This window comes from Leptodactylus fuscus, chromosome 5 (genome assembly GCF_031893055.1).
Source record: "Leptodactylus fuscus isolate aLepFus1 chromosome 5, aLepFus1.hap2, whole genome shotgun sequence".
NCBI lineage: Eukaryota > Metazoa > Chordata > Amphibia > Anura > Leptodactylidae > Leptodactylus > Leptodactylus fuscus.
The window spans coordinates 164,535,342-164,558,555 of NC_134269.1; the positions used below are offsets into that span (position 1 = coordinate 164,535,342).

Below are 23,214 nucleotides of genomic sequence, written 5' to 3' on the forward strand. Positions count from 1 at the left end.
ATTTTAGTGTTCGCTCATCTCTACTATTTATCTCTTACCTTTAGATGTGATCTCTGCTGCGCTGTTCCTAAGAAATATTGGTTTTTACCGGTATGCAAATTAGTTCTCACACAGCGATGGGGGCGGGCCCCAGTGCTAAAAATGTGATGGGGCGTCCCCACTGCTGCTCAAGAACACGATCCTGCGACGCCTCTATCTTCGGCTGGATCCTCCCCTTCTCTGTCGTCTTCCTCCTGCGTCACCTCTGACGCCTGCGCAGTTGGCTCTGCCAGTGAGACACCAGCAGAGCCGACTGCGAATGGTAGCCGGCGGCCATTTTTGGGAGGCCGCTCCTGCATTGAACTTCAAGAGCAAGAGCGGCCTCCCAAAAATGGCCGCCGGCTAGCATGCGCAGTCGACTCTACTAGCGTCTCACTGGCAGAGTCAACTGCGCAGGCGTCGGAGGTGACGCAGGAGGAAGACGACAGAGAAGGGGAGGTGTCGCAGGATCGTGTTCTCGAGCAGCAGTGGGGACGCACCCATCGCATTTTCAGGGCTGGGGCCCGCCCCCATCGCTGTGAGAGAACTAATTTGCATACCGGTAAAAAAAACCCAATATTTTAAATATTATATATAAAAACCAGTATTTCTAAGGAACGGCACGGTGGAGATCACATCTAAAGGTAAGAGACGAATAGCCTTTCTAAAGGCTTTTCCGACGTCTTATTCACAAAAAAAGAGGTTTTAATGGTTGATTCCCTTTAAAACAAAGCAAAATGTCACGGACACAGCTAGTGTCTGATGCTAATGTCCGTGCAAGATAATTGCTTATAGAAAACTGAAGACCCCACCCAGGGCATTTACCAATAGCCAATTACCTTAAAATAATGCAATCAATATAAATATCTAGACAATGTTTTTGGAAGATGTACAATACACAGTGTTCTACAGTAGGGGACAATAGCTGGTTATAAACCTAAGCCATTGTAAATATTTAGCTTTCGATTATGCAAGTTAAAGAATACTGACTCCATTGTAGACAGGCACACAAAGAAAGGTAAAAGAGACTAAGTTACTCTCTTGTCCTGAAAATGTATTGGTAATCTAGTGAAACCTATGTGAGCTGACCACCTAAATTTGCATAGAAAAAGGTGGATTATGTAGATAATCTGTTTTCCCTTAGTCATAACTAGAGATGAGCGAACAGTGAAATGTTCAAAGTTCGATTCGAGTAGCCGCTCAATACTTGACTGTTCGATCGAATATCGAACCCCATTGTAGTCTATGGGGAAAAAATACTCGTTAAGGGGGAAACCACTATTCAACTCAGGAGGGTCACCAAGTCCACTACGACACCTCAGCAAATGATGACAACACCTCTGGAATTCAACTGGGACAGCAGGGGAAGCATGCCTGGGGGCATCTAAGGGGGAGTTCACACGGAGTAATGTGCCATGTGATGTGGCACGTATACGCCGTGTGAGATTTTGCGGGCCGTATACGCTCGCATTGATTTCAATGGGAGCGTAGATCGTAAACGCCACGTTATTTTGCGGCCATGATTTTGCGGGGGGGGGGGGGGGGGTTGGAGATGGTACTCCATCAAAGGTCTCTGCTGCTCAACCACTCTGCTCAACATATGATATGTTGAGTTCCAGCGTGTGGGGACGTCGCACAACATCCGGTGTTCGGGCAGATGCAGGCGTTGCTGGAGTTTTTTGAGGCTAGCAGCGGCTACTGTAGACTTGTGAAAGTGGGCGCACAAGCGCCGCACTTTAACCAGTAGCTCGTGCACATTTGGGTATGTCTTTAAAAAACGTTGCACCACTAGGTTAAAGACGTGGGCCAGGCATGGAACATGTTGGATGCTGGCAAGCTCCAGAGCTGCTAACAGGTTCCTGCCGTTATCAGACACAACCATGCCTGGGCCCAGGTGCAGCAGCTCAAACCATATTGCTGTCTCATCTAGGAGGGCATCCCTCACCTCAGAGGCAGTGTGCTGTCTGTCCCCCAAGCTGATGAGCTTCAGCACGGCCTGCTGACGTCTACCCACGCCAGTGCTGCAACGTTTCCAGCTCGTAGCTGGAATCAATTTAATGGCGGCGGAGGAGGTTGCTTTTTCAGAGCCCCTGCCAGGAATGATAGGCGGGGAGACGAGGTACACTGGCCCAGTTTGTGACCCAGTCCCAGCCTCAACTACATTCACCCAGTGTGCCGTACGTGAAATGTAGCGTCCCTGTCCGCATGCACTTGTCCAAGCGTTGGTGGTCAAGTGGACCTTTGTGCAAAGCGCGGAACTTAGGGCCCACCTGATGTTGAGTGACACATACTGGTGCAAGGTGGGGACGGCACACCGGGAGAAGTATTGACGGCTAGGGACGGCATAGCGAGGTGCCGCACTTGCCGTCAGGTCCCGGAAGGCCGGAGTTTCCACAAGCCGGAACGCCAACATCTCCTGGGCCAGGAGTTTGGAGATGTGCGCGTTCAAGGCTTGCACATGTGGGTGGCTAGCGCTGTATTTTTGCCAGCGCTGAAATGTCTAAGAGATGGTGGGTTGCTGGGAGGAGGCGCATGATGGTGCAGGAGAAGGAGCTGAGACAGGAACAGGGGAGGATGAGGGAAAAGTCCCCAAAGTGGCGGAGCCAGATGTTGCGGTGTCCTGGCTGGCAGTTCTGGACTGCAGCAACAGCACTGGCAACAGTGGGAGAGGCAGTGGGGGCAACGCCGGACGACGATTGTCCTGTATTTGCTCTCTCCCACTGAGTCCAGTGCTTGGATTCCAAATGATGGCGCATGGAAGTGGTTGAAACGTTGATCTTTTCAGAGCCCCTACTCAGTTTCGAGTGGCAAATTGTGCAAACCGCACTATATTTGTCCTCCGCGCATTCCTTGAAAAATCTCCACACCATCGAGGAACGTGCCCTCGATGGGGGAGTTTTTCTGGGCTGGCTATGATAGGGAACATCTTGGGCCATTCTTGGGCGAAGCAGCTGACCTCTGCCTCTGGACATGCCTCTGCCACTAGCTAAACTCTTTCGTGCTGCACCTCCCTCAACATCGACACTGCTTTCCCTGCTTGATATCCCCCCTGTCCAAGTCGGGTCAGTGTCCTCGTCGTCTACCACCTCCTCTAACAATTCCTCTCACCTCCTCCTCCTGCACACCGCACATGGCAACAGGCTGCCCTGATGGCAACTGTGTCTCGTCATTGTTACTGAGGGTGGGTTGCTGGTCAACCACCACAAAATCAACAGGAGATGGAGGAGACTCCAGTGTTTGGGCATTTGGACACAGAAAGTCGTCTGGTAGCTCCGTGGAATCAGGAAATTGAGGGACAGGGACAGTTAAAGGACCAGAGAAGAGCTCCTGGGAGCAGTGAAAGTTGGGATTACTCTGCTGGGAAGATTGGGCATTTTGGGAGGAAGGCTGACCAGAATGTTGTGTAGGAGGAGGAGTAAAGGCTGCCTGGCTGGTGGATAATGTGGCATTATCTGCCAGCCATTGTAATACATGTTCCTGGTGCTCGGGCCTACTTAGGTTTGTGCCCTGCACCCTACTTAAAGGGGTTGTCCCACGTCGCATACTCGCTAGTCTTCGCTGCAGCAAATTCTTTTGTCTTCCGGCTTTGTTGCGTCATTGGTGGGCGGGGTTACATATGCAAAGCTAGCGGCGAGAAGTCGTCGCTTCTATGCCGCTGGCCCTGCGTGTGTGCTGCCGATGCACTAGGCATCGGACGTACAGCCTTCACAATGTAATACAGACCCGGCATCCGCTGTAATAGAGAGGCGCATGGCGGGGAGTGTAGACGCCGGCACAGGTGAAGCCAGCAGCGGTATGACCGATGCTGCTATTCCGCTCCTCCGCCCCCCCCCCCCCCTTCCCCCTGCGGAATAGCAGCATCGCTCCTGCTGGCTTCACCTGTGCCGGCGTCTACACTCGCCGGCATCCGCCTCGCTATTACAGCGGATGCCGGGTCTGTATTGGTGGCCCCTTCCCTCCCCCCAAAGTGTAAACTACCCCCCTCCAGGCTCGCTCCCATGCACTTAGCCCCTCCTCCCTCAGAGCAGCAGATACATAACTTGACTTATGACCAGATAAGTCAAGGGATGTGTCAAAAAAAATGAATAAAGTGATATAGTGGACAAACAAAGCAGTTTTGCTGAAGCAGTGTATTTAGGAAAAGTCTTACATTCACATTAACAAGCAGTATAGATAGGATCCTTGTGATGGGACAACCCCTTTAATGTGGCCAGCAAGCCGGGGACTGTGGAGAAGCGCAATGCTTGCTGCCCCTGAGGAGTAGACACGGAATGCGCTGTGGCTTAACCGCGACCTTGCTCCCCAGCAGCATTCCCACGTCCCCGGTCTCGTCCCTTACCGGTAGCCTTGCGCATTTTAGATGGTTTTGATGGTTTGGTGGGTACACACTGTGACAACCTGGATGAAGCGTATATAGCCTGAGAATTAGAATGTATATCACACTGATTTTTTTGTGGGTACACACCGTGACAACCTGGACGAAGCGTCTATAGCCTGAGAATTAGAATGCATATCACACTGATTTTTTGTGGGTACACACTGTGACAACCTGGACGAAGCGTATATAGCCTGCGAATTAGAATGTATATCCCACTGATTTTTTGTGGGTACACACTGTGACAACCTGGACGAAGCGTATATAGCCTGCGAATTAGAATGTATATCCCACTGATTTTTTGTGGGTACACACTGTGACAACCTGGACGAAGCGCATATAGCCTGAGAATTAGAATGTATATCCCACTGTTTTTTTGTGGGCACACACCGTGACAACCTGGATGAATCATATATAGTGTATATGGGCTGAGAATTTCAGTGTATACCCCTTAGTTTCGGGGGGAGGGGGGGAAACACTGTTGAACCCTGGATTAAGCGTATATAGGGTATATGGGCATACAATTTCAGTGTATCCCACTTAGCTTAATCCCCACCGTGGAAAGCTGGGTTGCGTAGATACAGCCTGGCTTAATTGCTATGAATCCCACTTTAGCGTTTGTGGGTAGACACTGTGCCAAGCTTGTTTCAGCTTCTCCCTTTAGTGTAGCTCTTAAAAGAGCTGTTGTGGTTCTTCTTCTTTGATATTCCTGCCTAGCAGAATCTAAAACCTAACTAGCCCTCAGCAGATGTCTGTCTCTAACTAAGTGCAAGCACACAATGAATCGGAGCTGATGCCGCCAGTTCGTTTGACTCAGAGGTCACATGTCCTCGGCAGCCATTTGCTTTTTCCTAGTTTTTTTCATGGCCTCCGTTGTTCACAAGTCCCAGAGGGGACTTTAATTTGGGGGCAGATCAAGGAGTGGATATTAAACTGGGGGTCAGATGGAGGGTGACATTAAACTAGGATCAACTGGAAGAGGACATTAAACTGTGAGGGACATGACTCCCTCTCTTGTCCCCAGTTAAATGTCCCCCTCCAACTACCTTCACTGATAATATTCCACTCCAGCTGGGGCATGAGGCTTAAAGAGGACCTTTCACCATATCTGGGCACATGCAGTGTTATATACTGCCGGAAAGCTGACAGTGCGCTGAGTTCAGCGCACTGTCGGCTTTCCCGATCTGTGCCCGGTGTGAAGAGCTTACCGTCCGGTACCGTAGCTCTTCTATGGTCAGAAGGGCGTTTCTGACCATTAGCCAGAGACGTCCTTCTGCCTCGCGGCGCCTATCACGCTGTGCTGTGGAGCGGGGAGGAACGCCCCCTCCCTCTGCTCACAGCGCTCGTCCATAGACGAGTATCATCAGGAGAGGGCGGTGGCGTTCCTCCACGCTCCACAGCACAGCGCGATAGGCGCCGCGAGGCAGAAGGACGTCTCTGGCTAATGGTCAGAAACGCCCTTCTGACCATAGAAGAGCTACGGTACCGAACCGTAAGCTCTTCACACCGGGCACAGATCGGGAAAGCCGACAGTGCGCTGAACTCAGCGCACTGTCAGCTTTCCGGCAGTATATAACACTGCATGTGCCCAGATATGGTGAAAGGTCCTCTTTAACCCCTTAAGGACCAGGCCATTTTTTGGTTTCGCATTTTCGTTTTTCCCTCCTCACATTTCAAGAGCCATAACTTTTTCATTTTTCAGTTCACAGAGTCACATGATGGCTTATTGTTTGCGGGACAAATTGTACTTTGTAATGGCACCATTCAATATGCTGTGCAATGTACTGGGAAGCTGGAAAAAAATTCAGAATGAGGTGCAATTGGAGAAAAAATGCATTTACGCCATTTTCTTATGGGTTTAATTTTTACAGCGTTCACTGTTTGGTACAAATGACATGTTACCTGTGTTCTACGTGTCAGTACGAACGCGGTGATACCAAATTTATATAGTATTTGAAATGTTTTGATACTTTTAAAAAAATGATAAACTTTGCAAAATAGAAAAAAAAATTTGTGTCATCATGTTCTAACACCTGTAACTTTTTCATATTTCCATGTATGGAGCTGGTTGTGGTGTCTTTTTATGCGGGACAAGATGACGTTTCTATTGATACCATTTGGGGAAAGATCTGATGGTTTGATCACTTTTTATTCAATTTTTTATAAGAGGCAAAGTGTTGAAAAAAAACGCTTTTTGGCTGTTTTTATTTTTTTTGCCGCTACGTTGTTCGCAGTACGGGATAAATGTTTTAATATTCTAATAGTTCGGGCATTTTGGAGCACGGGGATACCTAATATGTTTATGTTTAATGTTCTTTAATTACTTTTATAGCTAATCTAGGGAAAGGGGGGTGATTTGAACTTTTATTTTTTTTTATTTTTTTAATACTTTTAAAAACTTTTTTTTCTTCTGTTACATTTATGATCAGACCCCTTAGGTACCTTGAAACCTAGGGGGTCTGATCGCCCATACTATTCACTGCAATACTACTTCGCTAAGGGGTTAAAGGGGCTCTATTATTGGAAAAAGTCATTTTTAACTAATCACATCCTTGCATAGCCTTTAGAAAGGCTATACCACACCTACCTTTTGTATGTAAATCGCCTCATTAGATTTTGAATAAGTCCGCTTTTATTCATATGCTAATTAGCTTCTCGGTGCACCTCGGAAGTCTCTTTGTGCACTGTCTTCTATTTATACAGCACAGGCTGCTGCTGACTGCTCCTCCCTGCTCTCACACACACAGCACACAGTAGAGAGACGAGTGCTGCTGACAACTTCCTGTGCACCTAGAACCTAACTAGCAAATGAATAAAATCGGAATTATTCAAACACTACTGAGGCGATTTAAATACAAACAGTACATGTGGAATGGCCTTTCTGAAGGCTATGCAAGGATGTGATTAGTTAAAAATGACTTTTTCCAATCATAGAGCTCCTTTAATACTATGGGGCAATTGAAGGGAAACATTATAATGTGTGGGCATATAATAGTATGGTAACCGTAGGAGTATTATACTGTGTGGGGACACATGGGAGAACGGATTGAGAATGGGCGGAGTGATGCAGAAGTGGGTGGGGCTAAATTGTGTCCCTCTTTCTGCCCTTTGAAAATTGGTAGTTCTGGAATAGAGTAGAGTCTATGGGTCTGTGTCCAGGTTGTCAGCTAAATGCCTACCGCATGACAGGAGAACCCTGACACCTGAATAAGCACTACCCTGGACATGTCCTATACCTGGGTTGGCCATGGGTCACCTGAGACACAGTGCTATCATCCATGTGCCTCCCGTTCCACCACTGACCCGGTACATGCACACGTTTGTGCCACAGTCAGTACCGAACATTGCATACAGCGGAGCTCAGAGTACTTCTCCTGTCCACCAGGCGGCAGTCACACATACACTTCTGAGCAGCCCCGTACAACTAATCACTCACTACTAGCCAATAATTACGTCGAATTCCTGTATGTGTATACGGCTAGACTTCCTCCTAGAGATACTAACCACGTGACGCTACACGCTTTGGAGTCACATGTTCACAATCTACCAATGGCCGCTCTCTTCTGTGTACGTTGACAGTTTCCCCGTCATTGGTCTTGCAGATAACGCTCGCTGATTGGCTGTACATAAAGAAAGAGGCGGGGCTCAGTCAGGAAGTGTTTGCCTGGGCTCTCTGTACCCTGCTTCCGGTAAGCAGAAGCTGAACAGCTGGACGGCCCGGGGCCGGTTCGTACCGTTTACCTGGCAGGGAGGTAAAGTCTGGGGAGCTGTTAGCGGGCATTGCCGTGTAAGCTGGACAACACACTAGTCACAGGCTCCATGTCCCGCTGCCACTACTCCAGTGCACTTGTCATGCTGCCTCACCTCGTAGCGTCCCTTTGGCTCAATATTGATTGTAGCTGAAAGTTTTCATTGCAGACGTATGACTTGTCCCCCATGTGCGGGCACAGAACAAGTCACCCAGTAGGTCCCCACCTTCTACTACAGGGTGTAACATCACATGACCATTGGGTGTTTGTCTCTACCTGTCAGTCAGGTCTCCAGGTAAACTGAAGTGTCAGTATTAAGTGCCTATGATCAGCTGACATGGTGGACCCTAGCAGTGTGCCACAGCTTACAGGGACGACCCCTTCACTATTGTACGAAAGAACACTTTACATGTGTCCACTCGCAGCTTTTTTTTTATTTATTTTTTTATAGTCTGGTTTTACAGATAGAAAATCTGCAGCAAAGTACAGTAAACAAAGTGGATGGGATTTTAGGAAGTCTCATCTGCATCCCAAGAATTTTAAAGGGGACCTTTCACGTCCTCTAACATTGGTGGTTTTATATATCATCGGAAAGCTGACAGTGCATTCAATACTGTGCACTGTCAGGTTGCCAGTATATTCTCTGGGTGCGGAGATATTGGTGGTGTTAGTTCCAGAGGAGTTGGCCTCACAGCTTTGTGTCATTATCGGGTGGTGAAGTTCGAATCCCCCCCAATTGTACATTTCTATAGAGTTGTTCTCACTAAGCTGCGAGGCTGGCCCCTCTGATGCAGTGCCGTTATAATAGTGTTGAGACTAGCAACATTGATAGATATATCTGCAACCAGGGCACATACTGGCAAAGCTGACAATATGCTGAATTTAGTGCACTAATAGCTTTGCAGCAGTATATTAAACCGCCAATGTTAGAGAACATTAAAAACAGAATCCCATTGATGTCAATGGGTTCCATTTAGTGCGCATAACACATTGAAATCAATGGGTTGAAAAGCCTCCAATTGATTTCAATGTGTTACACGCACTAAACAGAACCCATTGAAGTCAATGGGATTCTGTTATCGTGTCAAAATCAACACCGCGTTACATCGTGTGAATGGACCCTAAGGGGTTATCCACGTATTGGACATTATGCAGATTTACCGGTACGTAACTGCTTGTATGTAATTTTATGAATGAATGAAAACTTAGCAAAATATTATCCACACTTTGGTAAGACCCTGCAGCATGAATTGACCTGCGGTGTGCTATTAAAATCGACAGGTTTTCACAGTGGATGGTGAAATCCGTGGCAAACTGAGAACAAAATTGATGTCAGTGTCTTCTGAATCCCTATGACAAGGAATGCATCATACCAACCAATGATCTGTGTTGTTCAGACAGTTGATTGGTGGGGGTGCTGAGAGTCAAATCCCAGTGATCAGATATTAATGGCTTATATTAACAATAGACCAGTGGTTCTTAACCAGGATTCGATCGAACCCTAGGCCCTATGCACGGTTCATTTTGTGTACCAGTAAAAAAACCATATATCTATTAGAGATGAGCGAACACTGTTCGGATCAGCCGATCCGAACAGCACGCTCCCATAGAAATGAATGGAAGCACCTGTGACGCTGACTTTGCCAGCGGCCGTCCAGTGTCACAGGTGCTTCCATTCATTTCTATGGGAGCGTGCTTTTTGGATCGGCTGATCCGAACAGTGTTTGCTCATCTCTAATACCTATGTCTTCAATTTGGAAAAAATCATATTTGATTTATCACTAAAGAAGGGTTCGGTGAATGTGCATATGAAACTGGTGGGTTCGGTACCTCAAACCAGGTTAAGAACCACTGCGATAGGCTATCAATATTCTGATCCCAAGAAAGCTCTTTAAATTACTGGGCACATTTGTAAATAGCCACCAACAGTGCCAGAGTATTACTGGGACTGACTGTCAAGGATCTTGTGGTACTAGGTTTATTTTGATAGGGATAGGTGAATTCAGGCAAGTAGATTTTGTTCCAAACTTTTTTGTGACTACCTTATTCGTCTGAATGGAACTTTCAGAAATCCATGTGCTTCTCAGCATGGTACTCCCCATCCAAGCACAAGGGCAAGGCTGATTTTAAGTTCTACAAATTTGTGCAACAAATTCTGGTGTGTGAATACACACTTATTAAAGGCATGTTGTAAAAATTTTTGGTTAGTGAAAATCAGCAGGTGTAGCAATGGTTTGCAATACTTAGCTGTATACTGGGTTGAAGCTTCACTTCTGGATATCATCTGCAGCGAGCTGACTGCTTGTCCCTCTGCTTCATCTAGTTTGCTATCAGAACAGGGAGTGATCTGATGTGATACTTGTCGTGTAAGGTCACATTCACATGTCCGAGTTAAATCCATGAAATTTGGTCCGTGTATTGGCTGAATTTACCAGCCTGAGTAATATGCTGGGAGAGGGAGTCCTAGCATTACAGTTACCTATGCTGTTAGGAGCCCTTGCCTACCAGCATATACTGTCTCGTACCAATTCTAGTAGTAGGTTGTGCAGTTTCCACTATTACGGTTTGATAATCCCTGCTTCGCATTCCTTATCATAAATCAGATGCATCTTCCTGCATGGCTTGCACCTCTACTGAAATTGACGCTGAATCCATTTTGATGTAGTTGTAAGGCATCATTTACCCTGTTGTAAAATAAGTCTGTCTGGGTTGGTGCCCCACTTCTGCCACGGGCCTTAGAGGAAAATTACAAGGGCATGTAAAAGCTCCATTTGTGACAAATATTGTTGTAGGGCCATAATAAATGTCCTCCTATTTTCCTTGTAAGATGTTTTCCAACTCTGTTCTTTTTGGCTTTCTTTTCCTAGAAAGTTGTTTAGACTTTTACATTTTGAAGATGGGGCCTCGACGGAAATCTGTAAAACCATGCAAAACGAATGGCGATGGTGTGGAGAACGGCAAATCCGGTGATCCTAAGGATTACATGAATCAACTGTCCCATGAAGTGCTTTGTCATATCTTTAAGTGAGTGTTTTTATCAGACTGTTGTGGATTATGGGATGTCATCTTTAGTAATGTTTTTTGTTCCGTTTCAGTAATGAGCTTGTTTCCCTTTTTGTTGCCTATGATGAGCTGAATAGAATTTATGCTACTCTTCCTAGTAAAAATGTAAGCAACATGAACCAATTGAACCAGTGTGAATAGAGTCCGTGCTGCCATGTATTCTTCACCGCTTCTATGCAGTTAACAGAGACTGCAGTAGAGGAACTTTGCAGTGTTATGGGCCAAAATCTGGGATGGCCGTGCCATCGCTTGCGTGTGGCAGTTTTGTTGAAAAGCTGACACTCATTTATTTCTTTAGATATCTGGGCTAATTCCTATTGGCATTTCCTTCTCACAGTTGTGGGATGCTGATGGCTTGCCATGGCATCCAGGAGCCTGAATTTGGTCCCCAGGTCTGTCATGTATAAGATGTCTTTTCTAATCTTGAGATACTTTATAATGGGCGAAAGGGTGAATGGTGTGAGATATCTTGTGTTAATCCCAACATCAAACAACAAAATATCAGAATTTTTAAAATTAGTCTCAAAGTTGATCCTCTGTACATAAACATATTACGCCCTGTAAGGGCTAGTTCACACGGGTCAAAGTGGTCAGGATTTTGACGCGGAGTCTGCGTCAAAATCCTGCCGCCTCCCATTGAAATCAATGGGAGCTGGTCATTTCCTTTCTCCGTGAGCGGTTTGTTCCTGCTCACGGGAAAAAGAAGCGAGCTCTCGTCTGATTCAGCCTCGGATGTTCGCCTCGCGACACCACCCATTGGACTAGGCCCATTCATTTGGGCCTAATCTTGAGCGGAACGCAGAATGTGTTTACGCGGAACTCTGTGTGAATTAGCTTAAGGCTGGATGTATACTTGAACTCATTGCCTGTTTGGGCTTTCAGTCCATCGTTCCGAATAAAAAATGCGGAGAGAAAAGTCCTGCAAGCATTTTTTTTTTTTTTTTTAGGGAAACCCAGCTGACCCCACTATAGGCTATAGGGTCTGGGGGTTTCCGCAGGTACCCGCTTTTCTGACAGGTTAGGTTTCCCGAGCGCAGGTGTGAATTTAGTGTAAGCAGCTTTGTTTGGTTATACACCTCCATATAGCCCTGGTCCCTGAGATTTCAACTGCATATACTGAGGTATACTGTAGTATGTGCTAATCTCTTGTAAAATGTTGCCCCAAAAATACAATATTGTCCATCTTCGGGACAGATGAGGGCTTTATGTTTTTTTAATAGAGCTTGTAGTTCCACACAGCCTCGTTTGCTCTTCAGAACATTTTGGATAGAAATTAGTTTGTTTATTCAAGCATTGTGGAAGAGATAATAAAGGTTTGTCCGGGATAACTTGAAATCCCTGCACTAGTCTAAACACCCTCCCTGCCTCCTACTTTCTAAATAATATCAATTATGAGAAATGTATAGTTGCCCATAACATTTTCTGATTATCCGGTAACAATCTGTTTCCCCATTTCCAGAAACGGATCGTCACTACTACAACCCCCCCCCCCCCCATCCACTCAATTATACTTACCACTCTTGCATCTTCCGGCGAGACGGCTACTCCTCCTGTAATGCTGCTGTCTGTGCAGTGCATGCTTTTCTACACTGTGCGTGCCACTGCCTGTAGTTTGCCTCTACTGCGCTCCCACGTAAAGGTGGCTCATCGCTGCTGAGGAGGAGTACTGGAGCAGTACAGGAATAGGGGCCGTCTTGATAATGGGTTTGCACAGTGTCCACCCGTGAGTGTCTTCTGCCTCTCCACGGCAGAAACCAGTTTTTTTTTTTACTGGACACAAAGTCGGACATGTAGGACTTTTTGTCCGGTTTATAAAACAAGCTTCACTGGGGAGAGGCACAAAATGCTCACGGGTGGACACTGACTTCTGGTTTCCATCTCCTGTCCAGTTTCTTGGGCAGAAGACGGAAACCTGTAAAGCGAAGACTGGGCACAGGCGTGAACCCGCCCTAACTGATGTTAATGTGTCTGTTATATAGATGTTACAATAGTCCGGTAATGTTAATGGATCAGCTTAAAAACAGACACATTAGTAGCAGTTAATGTCCATTTTTTTTCTTTTTGTTTCTGCATTCTGAGCATGTGCAGACCCCCCCCCCCCCACACCAGTAATAGTGGACAGTATGACTAACACCCATACGTTAGCCATAGACATTAAAGTTAAATAATAACGGATACTTGCCGTCTGTTATTTTGTATGAACACGAGTCCTGCACCCCACGTTATGTCCACAAAAAAAAAAAGACACAACAGATTTCGTGTAAATGGACACTAATGGACAACAGATAAAATCAATGGTATTTTTAATGGGTTTATGAGGGTTCTAGTTTCTAGTGTGTGCACCCTTGTTTACTTTCAACTCTAAATGGCGAACTTGGACAAAAAAAAAAAAAATGCTCTTTTGTGTTTTCTTTTAATCACACAATTTCTTTTTTTTCTGTGTAGGTATCTGCCACTGCAAGACATCATGTGCATGGAATGCTTGTCAAGGAAGCTGAAGGAAGCAGTCACTCTGTACCTGCGTGTTGTCAAAATGGTTGATCTTTGTGCTGGCCGCTGGTGGGAGTATATGCCAACAGGTGAGCATTAATTTGTGGCCTCTTATCTACTGTCTGGGTGGATTACTTCTTTATGTGGCGTTTACATTAGCGCCACTGTCCACCCACTGTGATTCCGCATAAATCCCAGAAAAAACAGCTTGGGGACAGTGTGAGCGCAATTCGCTCTAAGTATCACCGTATTGAATTCCAAATTAATAAAGACATATTAGCATATGCTAGAGCAGGGGTAGGGAACCTTTGGCTCTCCAGCTGCTGTGAAACTACAATTCCCAGCATGCTCCATTCACTTCCATGGGAGTTCCAAGAACAGCAGAGCAAGTATGCATGCTGGGAGTTGTAGTTTTGCAACAGCTAGAGAGCCGTACTTTCCCTACCCCTGTGCTAGAGACGCACAAGTTACGCTCAGCTGTGGTGTAAATGGTGGTTCTGCTTTTAATGATGACAGTGAAGCAGTATATAACACATTGCATACACAGGAATAGGTTTGGCTAGGATAATTAGCATAACATGATTGGTGGAGAGGTTGTAACAATAGCCCTGATGCATGTCTATTGGATAAGAAACTGGAGAGAGGTCACACCTCCCTGAGGGCTGAGGGGATGTGAGTTCTCTTGAACAAAGGTGTCTCAAAATCCAAAATGGAGTCTGTGAGCACATGGCATGCTCTCACAAAATGGCTGCTGTCAGCACACATCTCAAATACGTAATGGAGGTTACACAAGCTGACATCCTCCACAGACAGCTTGCCAGTGATCCATTTAAAAACTCATTCATTTCAATGGGTTTTTACAGCAAACCACTGATGTCCGTATACAGCCTCTCCACCGTGAAACATTTTTTTTTTCTTTCACGGACACAAAGTACTGCATGTCCAACTTTGTGTCTGTGCAAAAAAAAAAAAAAAGACACTTTCACGGCGGAGAGGCTGTATATGGAAATCAGCGGTTTCCTTTAAAAACCCATAGAAATGAATGAGTTTTTAAACTGATCCCTGGCAAGTTGTCCCTATGCAGTCTTCAATGGGATTTTGGTGGAATCACAGCGGACAGGTACAAGGCGCAAGTGTGATTGCGGCTTTAGACTGCAGTATTTGTCTTTTAATTTCAGAGTAGGGAAAACAATCAGTTAAAGTGATTACCGTATCCACTTTCTGTTATTGTTGGCCTATCCTTAGGCAGCACAGCTCCTTGTAACATTTACATGTCAGGATCTGTGCTGCTCAGTCACTGTACAAAGTGTCATGGTGGGTTTGAGTATTGCAGCTCTGTCCTATATACTAATGATAGGCTGGTAAAGGGATTCTATCACTAGAAATCCCTTTTTTAACGGAGTACATGACGGAATAGCCTTAAGAAAGGCTATTATTTTCTTACCTTTATTATTCTGTCCCGTGCTGCTGTTCCTGAGAAATTTCTTCTTTCTTCCATATGTAAATAAGCTTTCAGGCAGTACTGGTCGCATCCCCTGTGCAGTCTGAAAACTCTCCAGCGACTCCTCCACCTTATTCTCTGCCTCTTCTTCCTTGACACCATTGCATCTTCATCCAAAAGCGCCGACTGCGCATGTCAGTCGGCCATTTTCCTGTGGCCCCGTTTGGAGATGGCCGACGGACATGCGCAGTCGTTGCTTTTGGATGAAGATGCACCGGTGACACAGAAGACGAAGCGGAAAAGAAGATGGAGTCGTTGCTGGAGGGTTTTCAGACGGCACAAGGGAACACCCCCTGTGCTGTCTGAGAACTCATTTACATATGGAAGTAAGAAGAAATTTTTCAGGAATGGTGGTGCGGATTTAAAGAAATGTTGTCCAGGAGTTGGCAGATGCTTTAGCCCAGGTCTGAGAGGAGATCCCTCAGGAGACCATCCACAACCTCATCAGGGGCATGCCCAGGCGTTGTAGGGAGGTCATACAGGCACGTGGAGGCCACACACACACTACTCAGCCTCATTTTGACATGTTTTAAGGACATTACTCAAAGTTGGATCAGCCTGTAGTGTGTTTTTCCACTTTAGTTTTGGGGGCGACTCCAAATCCAGGCCTCCATTGGTTAATAAATTTGATCTCCATTGATGATTTTTGTGTGATTTTGTTGTCATCACATTCACCTTTGTACAGAACAAAGTATTCAATGAGAATATTTATTCATTCAGATCTAGGATGTGTTACTTGAGTGTTCCCTTTATTTTTTTGAGCAGTGTAGATGGCGTCACTGATGAATGTTACTTATTTTCCATTTCTGTAGGTTTTACTGATTCCAGCTTTCTGAAGCTACTGAAGAAAATGCCAGATATTGAACAGCTTTATGGCCTTCATCCAAGGTATTTGGAGAGGCGCAGAGTTCGCGGCCATGAGGCTTTCAGCATTCCTGGTGTGCTAGAAGCTTTACAATCATGCCCAAATCTCCTGGTGAGTGCCTTTTAAGCCTTTCCAAAACACAGTAAGATTCCTAATGTCACCTGTTCCTGGTGTGATATCATCTGTCATTTCTATTTCGATATGTACTCTTAAAATTGATGAATATCCACTTCATGAATTTTCATCATTTTCAGTCTGTTGCATTGTATCAATCATTTATAACTATAGTGTTTCTTGAATGTTACTTGTATTGTTAAATACTGAAATTGAATTTATTAAAGACCTCATCTTTTCTTTATTGTTGTACTATCTCCAGGGTGTAGAGACATCACACCTTGAACTTGTAGAAGCTATATGGACATATATGCCACAAGTTCACATTTTAGGCAAATTTCGCAATCGCAATGGGGCTTTTCCAATACCTCCAGAAAATAAGCTCAAAATACCTTTTTCTGCAAAAATCCAGACTTTACATTTAGTGGGTGAGTATGTGATCTTCACACAAATGCATATGTCTATTTTGCTTTTATCATAAGTTAAGAAACTACATTCTTTTAATACAAATACAGGAGTGAATGTTCCTGAAATCCCCTGCATTCCTATGCTGCGACATCTGTATTTAAAGTGGGTGCGTCTAACTAAACCTCAGCCTTTTAAAGACTTTTTGTGCATTAGCCTACGGACCTTTGTGATGAGAAATTGTGCAGGTAAGGGTTGAGTTTCACGAACTGCTTGTGTATTGCTTATTTTCTTCCTGTTAGAGGTCGTTCACACTATCGTTGATATCTGCTCAGCAGTGTCCGTGGCTATAGTCCATACAAGATTTTAGCAACAGACGCTAGTTGGTCCGTTTGCGATTTCCATTCACTTCAATTGGATTTTATCTTGTGTCCGTTTGTGTACTTTAGTGTCCGTTTACAACCATGTCCGTTTTTTCAAGTGGACAAAAAGAATCGTACATGCAGGACTTTTCTGTCCATTTGAAAAAACGGACAGTAAGTGTCCGTTTTATTTTTAACATTGATGTCTATGCCAACGGACATATAACGGACAGTAACTGATGGCAATCAGTTACTGTCCGTTTGTGTCTGTTATGATAGGTGTCCGTTTTTTTTTGTTTTTTTTTAAACAGACACCAATGGTAGTGTGAACCCTACCTTAAAGAGAAGCTGTCAGATGGTTCTGCTATACATTATTCATGCACAGTACATGCCACATCTGGTAGGACAGCAAATGTTTCTGTATCATCGATCAGTCTAACAACTGTAGGGAAAAATGGGATTTCATTTTTCTAGTATCCTATACAGTTGTGCTTCCTTTCAGTGGGTAACCATATTATTGTTTAGAATACCTTTCTATGGTTGTAGTTGCGGAATACCCTTTTAATTCTCAGAGAACCTCTTTAACATTTCATTTTGGCAGTGTACTTTTGGAAGTAAAGCTAAACTGTAACATAAAGGCTTTCCCGGGCCTTTTTGTGGAACAACTCTGTGTGAACAAAATTATCATGTGTATTTGACCTGTAGGGGTTTACACATTTATGAAATTATCCTCCTGATCAGTCTTTGGGCAAAAAGCGTGGAGGATTATCTTGGACAGAATAATCTATTTTACATCTAGAGGGACCCTGGATACTTTCCTCCCAGCATGGATCTTCTGTCTTCGAGTCCTGTAGAAACATTATCGTATGTAGATATAACTGAAGGACCTATTCCTAACAGGCCTACAGTTACTCTACGTTGAGTGCACCATGGTTCAGTTATTATACCTTAGTCTCTGTTCTTCTATTCTTTGGAGTCCTTTTTTTTAATTAATTGGTACATTAAACGTTATGTTTTGTTACATGATTTACTCCCCCTCCACCCTCAGTAAACTGTAACAAAAAGCCTCAAGTGTCTCCGTGAAACAGCCTCTTTTCATATGCACTAATGTATAGTTTTCTACTGTATGTCCCAGCGATAAAGCTGGGCACAAGTGGTCCAAAGGTGGTCAGATGATCCATGGGCTAGATTAAATTTAGAATGGATTTTTCTTCTTAAATGTATTTGCATAGATAAGGTCCTATCTGTCTTAAAATTTCTGTTGCTTTCACTTTAATTTTTTTTATACATAAGACTTTTGAAATGTTTACATTTAATTTTATTTCACTTTGTTGAAGGGCCCACAAACTCCTTAAAGTATGTGCCGTTAGTCACTGGTTTGGCATCCGCTCGCAACCTGGAACATTTAGAGCTTGTTCGAGTTCCTTTTTTAGGGGGCCTTATCCAACATGTGGTAGAGGACAGCTGGAGGTCTGGTAAGTGATAACCGCTTGATAGCATGAATAATGAATGCTCAGAACTCTAAGCGCTTTTGCATAGTGAGTGCCATGAAAAAGCTAATAACTGACAAAAATACTGGGTTTTTTGGTCACCTTGCCTTAAAAATAAGAGTAAGAACAGCTTTTATGCTAATGCATAATAGAACATTGCACCCAATAGCTTACGATCTTGTATAGAATAGATGTCATGCTCTAAAAGGGATTTTCAGGCCTCAAATGACTGATCCACAGGGTAGGCAATGAGCTGTAAATACTATGGAGACATATTTAGCAGTATGTGGCAAATGGAGCAAGAAGGATAAAGCAATGAATTGGTATAAAACATTTGTTAGCTTAAGCTCAGCGCAGGGGCCATTTACTGTACCTAGCTATCTGTACAATTCCTCCAGCAATTTAAGCAATCTAGTTGTGTTCACCTGTAACAGTTCTGTATTTCCAAAAATAAAATCATGGCAGAATGCGATGTTACTCCATGATAGGCCTCACTTGTGACCTCTTTACAAATTGCATGGGATTGCTTTGATGTAATTGTGAAGAGGTCACCGCTGAGGCCTGTGATTAGCTGTAGCAGTCCTGTTCTATAAATGGGACGTCGCTGGTGACTTCAGCTGGGGGACCTGTATACAGGAGTCCAGAGCTGCTGCTTCTGGAAACAGAGGCCTGTGGAGAGCTGAATAATAGATTTTTATATTTATGGCCTCCTCAGTAATACTATTAAATAAAAAAAAAAAGTCAAAACTGACCCCTTGTTTTTAATATTTTTTTTCATCATTTTTATTATTATTTTTTTTAATTTTGCATTTGAATATATTTTGAGAAAATGGCATCTTATTTTCAGGCGGCTTCCGGAATTTGCACACAATAGTTTTGGGAGCGTGTAAGAATGCTTTGGAAGTTGATCTTGGCTACCTCATCATCACAGCAGCTAGAAGGTGCGTTTCTGAAATTAACAACATTACAAGTATGCTTATGATTTTTCCCATGTCTGTACTGACAAGAAGCTAGTACACAAAGCATTGATCAGACATCAGACGCTGTATTGACTATTGCAGTACTTTCTAATTTTTGCACACTAGAACTTGGAATGAGAGAGAGAGGGTTGAAGTTAATGGCAATATAACAATCCACCCTAGGTGTAAGGACTATTCTCAAGTATTTAAACTCCTTCACAAGGGGACCCCAAAGCAGTACCCAACCTATGTACTCCAGTTGATGCTAATGAAAGACTCACAGACTTCGTCCAGTTTATAGTCATCCCCTAAAACTTCTCAAACACACAAATTAGATTCTTCACTGTAGTTAATGTGGCCTCAGTATGATCCAAGAATAGTGATAAAAAGAGATGAGCGCGCACTATTCGAAACATCCGTTTCGAATAGCACGCTCCCATAGAAATGAATGGAAGCGGCCGACACGCAGACTTTGCTGGCAGCCGGCCGCTTAACCCCCCGCGTGCTGGCTACGTCCTTTCATTTCTATGGGAGTGTGCTATTTGAAATGGCTTTTTTGAATAGTGTTTGCTCATCTCTAGTGATAAATCATCCACAAACAACACAACTTTTTCAGTCAAGTCAAAACAAACAGGCAATTTGTTCTATCGCCAATGCAAATAGAAGCAGTGACAGTGGGCACCCCTGCCGTTTAACCCTTGATAATCCAAACTGTTTTGCTTTTACCCTGCTCCCAGGGGCTTTATAGAGAAGCTGCACCCTTTACAAAAACTTAGGTCCAATCCCCACCTTCTGCAGAACTGTCAATAGGTTTCTCCACTCCACATTGTCAAATGCTTTAGCCACATCTAAAGAAAGGAACATTTAAAAACAGTCTTGGCTTTTGAAGTTGTTTGATGTGTCTGTACTATATAGGTCACAACAGAGGCCTTGGGTGTGAACATTTTAATTGGTTAATTGCATCTAAATTGGGAAGCAAAAAAAATCAAATTTACAAGTACTCCAAGATTAAAAGTCACCTAGGTTTTTTTTTTTTTTTTTTTGTTTAGTTCAACTCCTATGCAGACCTGTATGTTGCCATGGCTTTGGCAGGTTGCAGGAACAAATGTAGGGAACAGGTGAATGTAAGTTTGTTGGAAAAGATACAGAAACACATAAGACTACATAGTAGCTGTAAAACAGTAGAAAAGTTTTAAGCAAGACCAGGTTACCTGATCCATTACAGCAATAAATAAAATGTTGCAAAAGCAGACCTGTTTTAAATTGCGCACAACGCATTTAAGAGCAGAAATTATTTTTTGTGTATTCAAAGATTTTTATGTTATTGTCTGATAGATAGGGTCTTGATTTTTGTCCTCCACTGTTTATATGAACGGTGTTCTTGTGGTCCCTGGTTTGCAATACAAAGTGCTTGAAATAAATTTCTGTGAGAATTGGCCTCTTTCTTTATGCCCTTAGGTTTTGATAGCATGGTTGTACCTAAATAGGCATAGTCATTTGTGTAAATGAGTAGTACAGGCAAGTCTAAAGGAACTTTGTAATGTATCTTATCAATACAGGTCAATAATTTCTATATATGATGGCGCTATACAAGTAAGCATAATAAATAAATATCTCCTTCAAGGTCCTGGGGCTGTTTCTGAGCGAGAGAGTTAGGCATCATCCACATGACTGAGTTTGCCATCTGATTCTCCTCCTAGGGGGTGTCCAAAGGTCCCTTACATTCTGATGAAAATAGAAGTTTTCCACAACATGGGTGCATAGCGTAAGGGGTTTTCCAATCTTAGAAGACTGACCTATTCATCACTTGAATGGGACTGAGAAACAAACAGGTCACATGACTGATGAATGTGGCATATGAAACCAAAGCAGCACGTGAGCTCTGATGTCTCTTCAAGCAACTGAATTATAATGGTCCTGGTAGTCAATCATTTACTAATCTTTGAGTCAGGAAAACCCCTTTACATTTTGTCTCCCGAATCCGGTAGAGTACTAAAATGAGCACCAGAGGTTCAGAATGTTCCTTATTAGAGATTGGTGTCTGTGTAGCGTATTATCCCTTGTGTCAGAACACACTTTCAAGTTGCCCCTTACCAAAACTAGGGGGTGCCTCGCAGTTTTAGAAGGAATGGATTAAGATGTGGATTTTATAGTTTTACCTGCTTTTTTCTCAAGGTTACATGAAGTACGCATTCAACCTTCATTGACCAAAGATGGAGTTTTCTCTGCATTGAAGATGGCTGAACTTGAGTTTCCACAGTTTGAAACGTTACATTTGGGATATGTGGATGAATTTTTGTTACAATGTAAGTAAAATCTTGGAACAGACATCTTTTTTTTGCATCACAGGATAATTGGGAGTGTCCATAGTTTCTTCAGCATCTTTATGCATGTAACAGGGCCTGCTGTGGTGGTTCCAAAGGCTTCCATTGTATCTGACTGACTGTGACTATACCGTTGGGTGTCTGCTGTATGCCTGTTTGTTTATTTATTTATTTATTTATTTATTTATTTTATCATCTACAACCACTGGAAGAAAAAATCGGACTTGCAGGACTTCTTCTGGGGTGCCCTGATGTGGACCTGATAGTTTATGTGCCAGTGTAACAGTAATCACACTAATCTCCTTGCACTCTTCTACGAAAGGTTCCCCACAATCTTTTTTTTAAACTCGTTTTATTGAACGTTATATAACAATATAAATAATACAATCAGGAAAAATAATTATGCTCGCAAGGAGCACAAAATAAAATACAAAGTACAAATGAAAAACATGGATAAATAAGAACATGCCACATCGCTACCCACCCGGATCCCAGCACACCCACTATAGCAATAGCACAATAGAGATTAAAGTACAATAATCAATAGCCTCACAACATACCGGTACAAGGGGGCCATGGACCTTCCCAGCAGATGCCGCTCCTGAGGACGCAAAACTGTCCAGCACCGAACGTAATGAAGGAGCAGAGTATTGGGTTGCAGGGGAATTACACCATGCTCCCCACACTTTATAAGGGTCCCCACAATCTTCGTGTTCCTGCTGCAAAGAAGGGTTTAACAGCTTCAGGTCCCAATAAGGGCACCCAGATAAAAAGCGGTTACAGCCATACCTTCACCACCACTTAAGCAGGAACCCTGCAATTGCTGGAGGAAGAAGAACTAGATTTACTGCAACTTTAGAAGCTATCACTACACAAGCTATATATTTAATGCAGTTGATAAAGAGTTAATCTGCACGTTTTAATGTGTCACTATTTTTATTCCCTTTATTACTAGGCGTAACCTTGAATATATATACCTTTTTTTCAGGTAAGATGACTAATGCAGATTTAATGAAGTATGGCTTGGCTGATGTAGCTGAGAATCCTGGCATCATTACAGACATTGGGATGAAAGCTGTAAATGAAGTCTTCTCCTGCATCAAATACTTAGTAATATACAACTGTCCCCACCTCCATAATCCAAAAAATTGGATCACAGGTACAGAATAGTGAAAGCGAATTTTATATATATATATATATTTTTAACAACCTTTTGTTTTTAAGTTTGTTTAAAAACTGGGGTTACTTTGCAGGTATTTTCTCTACTGTTTGTCACTGATGCTTGGTGGATTACAGTTTTCACTGGATAAGTGGATACATGTATCCTACAGTATGTATTTAAAGGGTTATTCTACGTCCTTTTTATTGGTGACCTATCTTAAGGTAAAAGGTCAGTGACAGTTTGACCCCTGCAGTGTATCTTATTCATAACATCCATGCAATTACAGTCCATCCCATACAAGTGAATGAAGAGACTGTATTAAATCATGTACAATGAA

At 43.6% G+C, this 23,214-nt stretch overlaps 1 protein-coding gene across 4 annotated transcripts in view; it reads left to right on the forward strand.

The window, feature by feature from the left end:
* The first annotated feature begins 8,047 nt into the window (after positions 1 to 8,047).
* FBXO38 (F-box protein 38) overlaps positions 8,048 to 23,214 on the forward strand; it is a 39,237-nt gene continuing 24,070 nt past the window's right edge. Inside the window, exons 1-10 of one of the 4 annotated variants that reach the window (XM_075274654.1) lie at positions 8,048 to 8,082; positions 11,010 to 11,166; positions 13,651 to 13,784; positions 16,009 to 16,172; positions 16,438 to 16,603; positions 16,691 to 16,828; positions 18,280 to 18,417; positions 19,280 to 19,373; positions 21,567 to 21,697; positions 22,704 to 22,874. In XM_075274654.1, coding sequence (XP_075130755.1) covers positions 11,039 to 11,166; positions 13,651 to 13,784; positions 16,009 to 16,172; positions 16,438 to 16,603; positions 16,691 to 16,828; positions 18,280 to 18,417; positions 19,280 to 19,373; positions 21,567 to 21,697; positions 22,704 to 22,874 — 1,264 coding nt within the window. In that variant the 5' untranslated portion in view covers positions 8,048 to 8,082; positions 11,010 to 11,038. Of the gene's footprint in view, positions 8,181 to 11,009; positions 11,167 to 13,650; positions 13,785 to 16,008; positions 16,173 to 16,437; positions 16,604 to 16,690; positions 16,829 to 18,279; positions 18,418 to 19,279; positions 19,374 to 21,566; positions 21,698 to 22,703; positions 22,875 to 23,214 lie in introns of all 4 variants that reach the window. The other 3 variants (XM_075274653.1, XM_075274656.1, XM_075274655.1) reach the window with 3 other exon arrangements.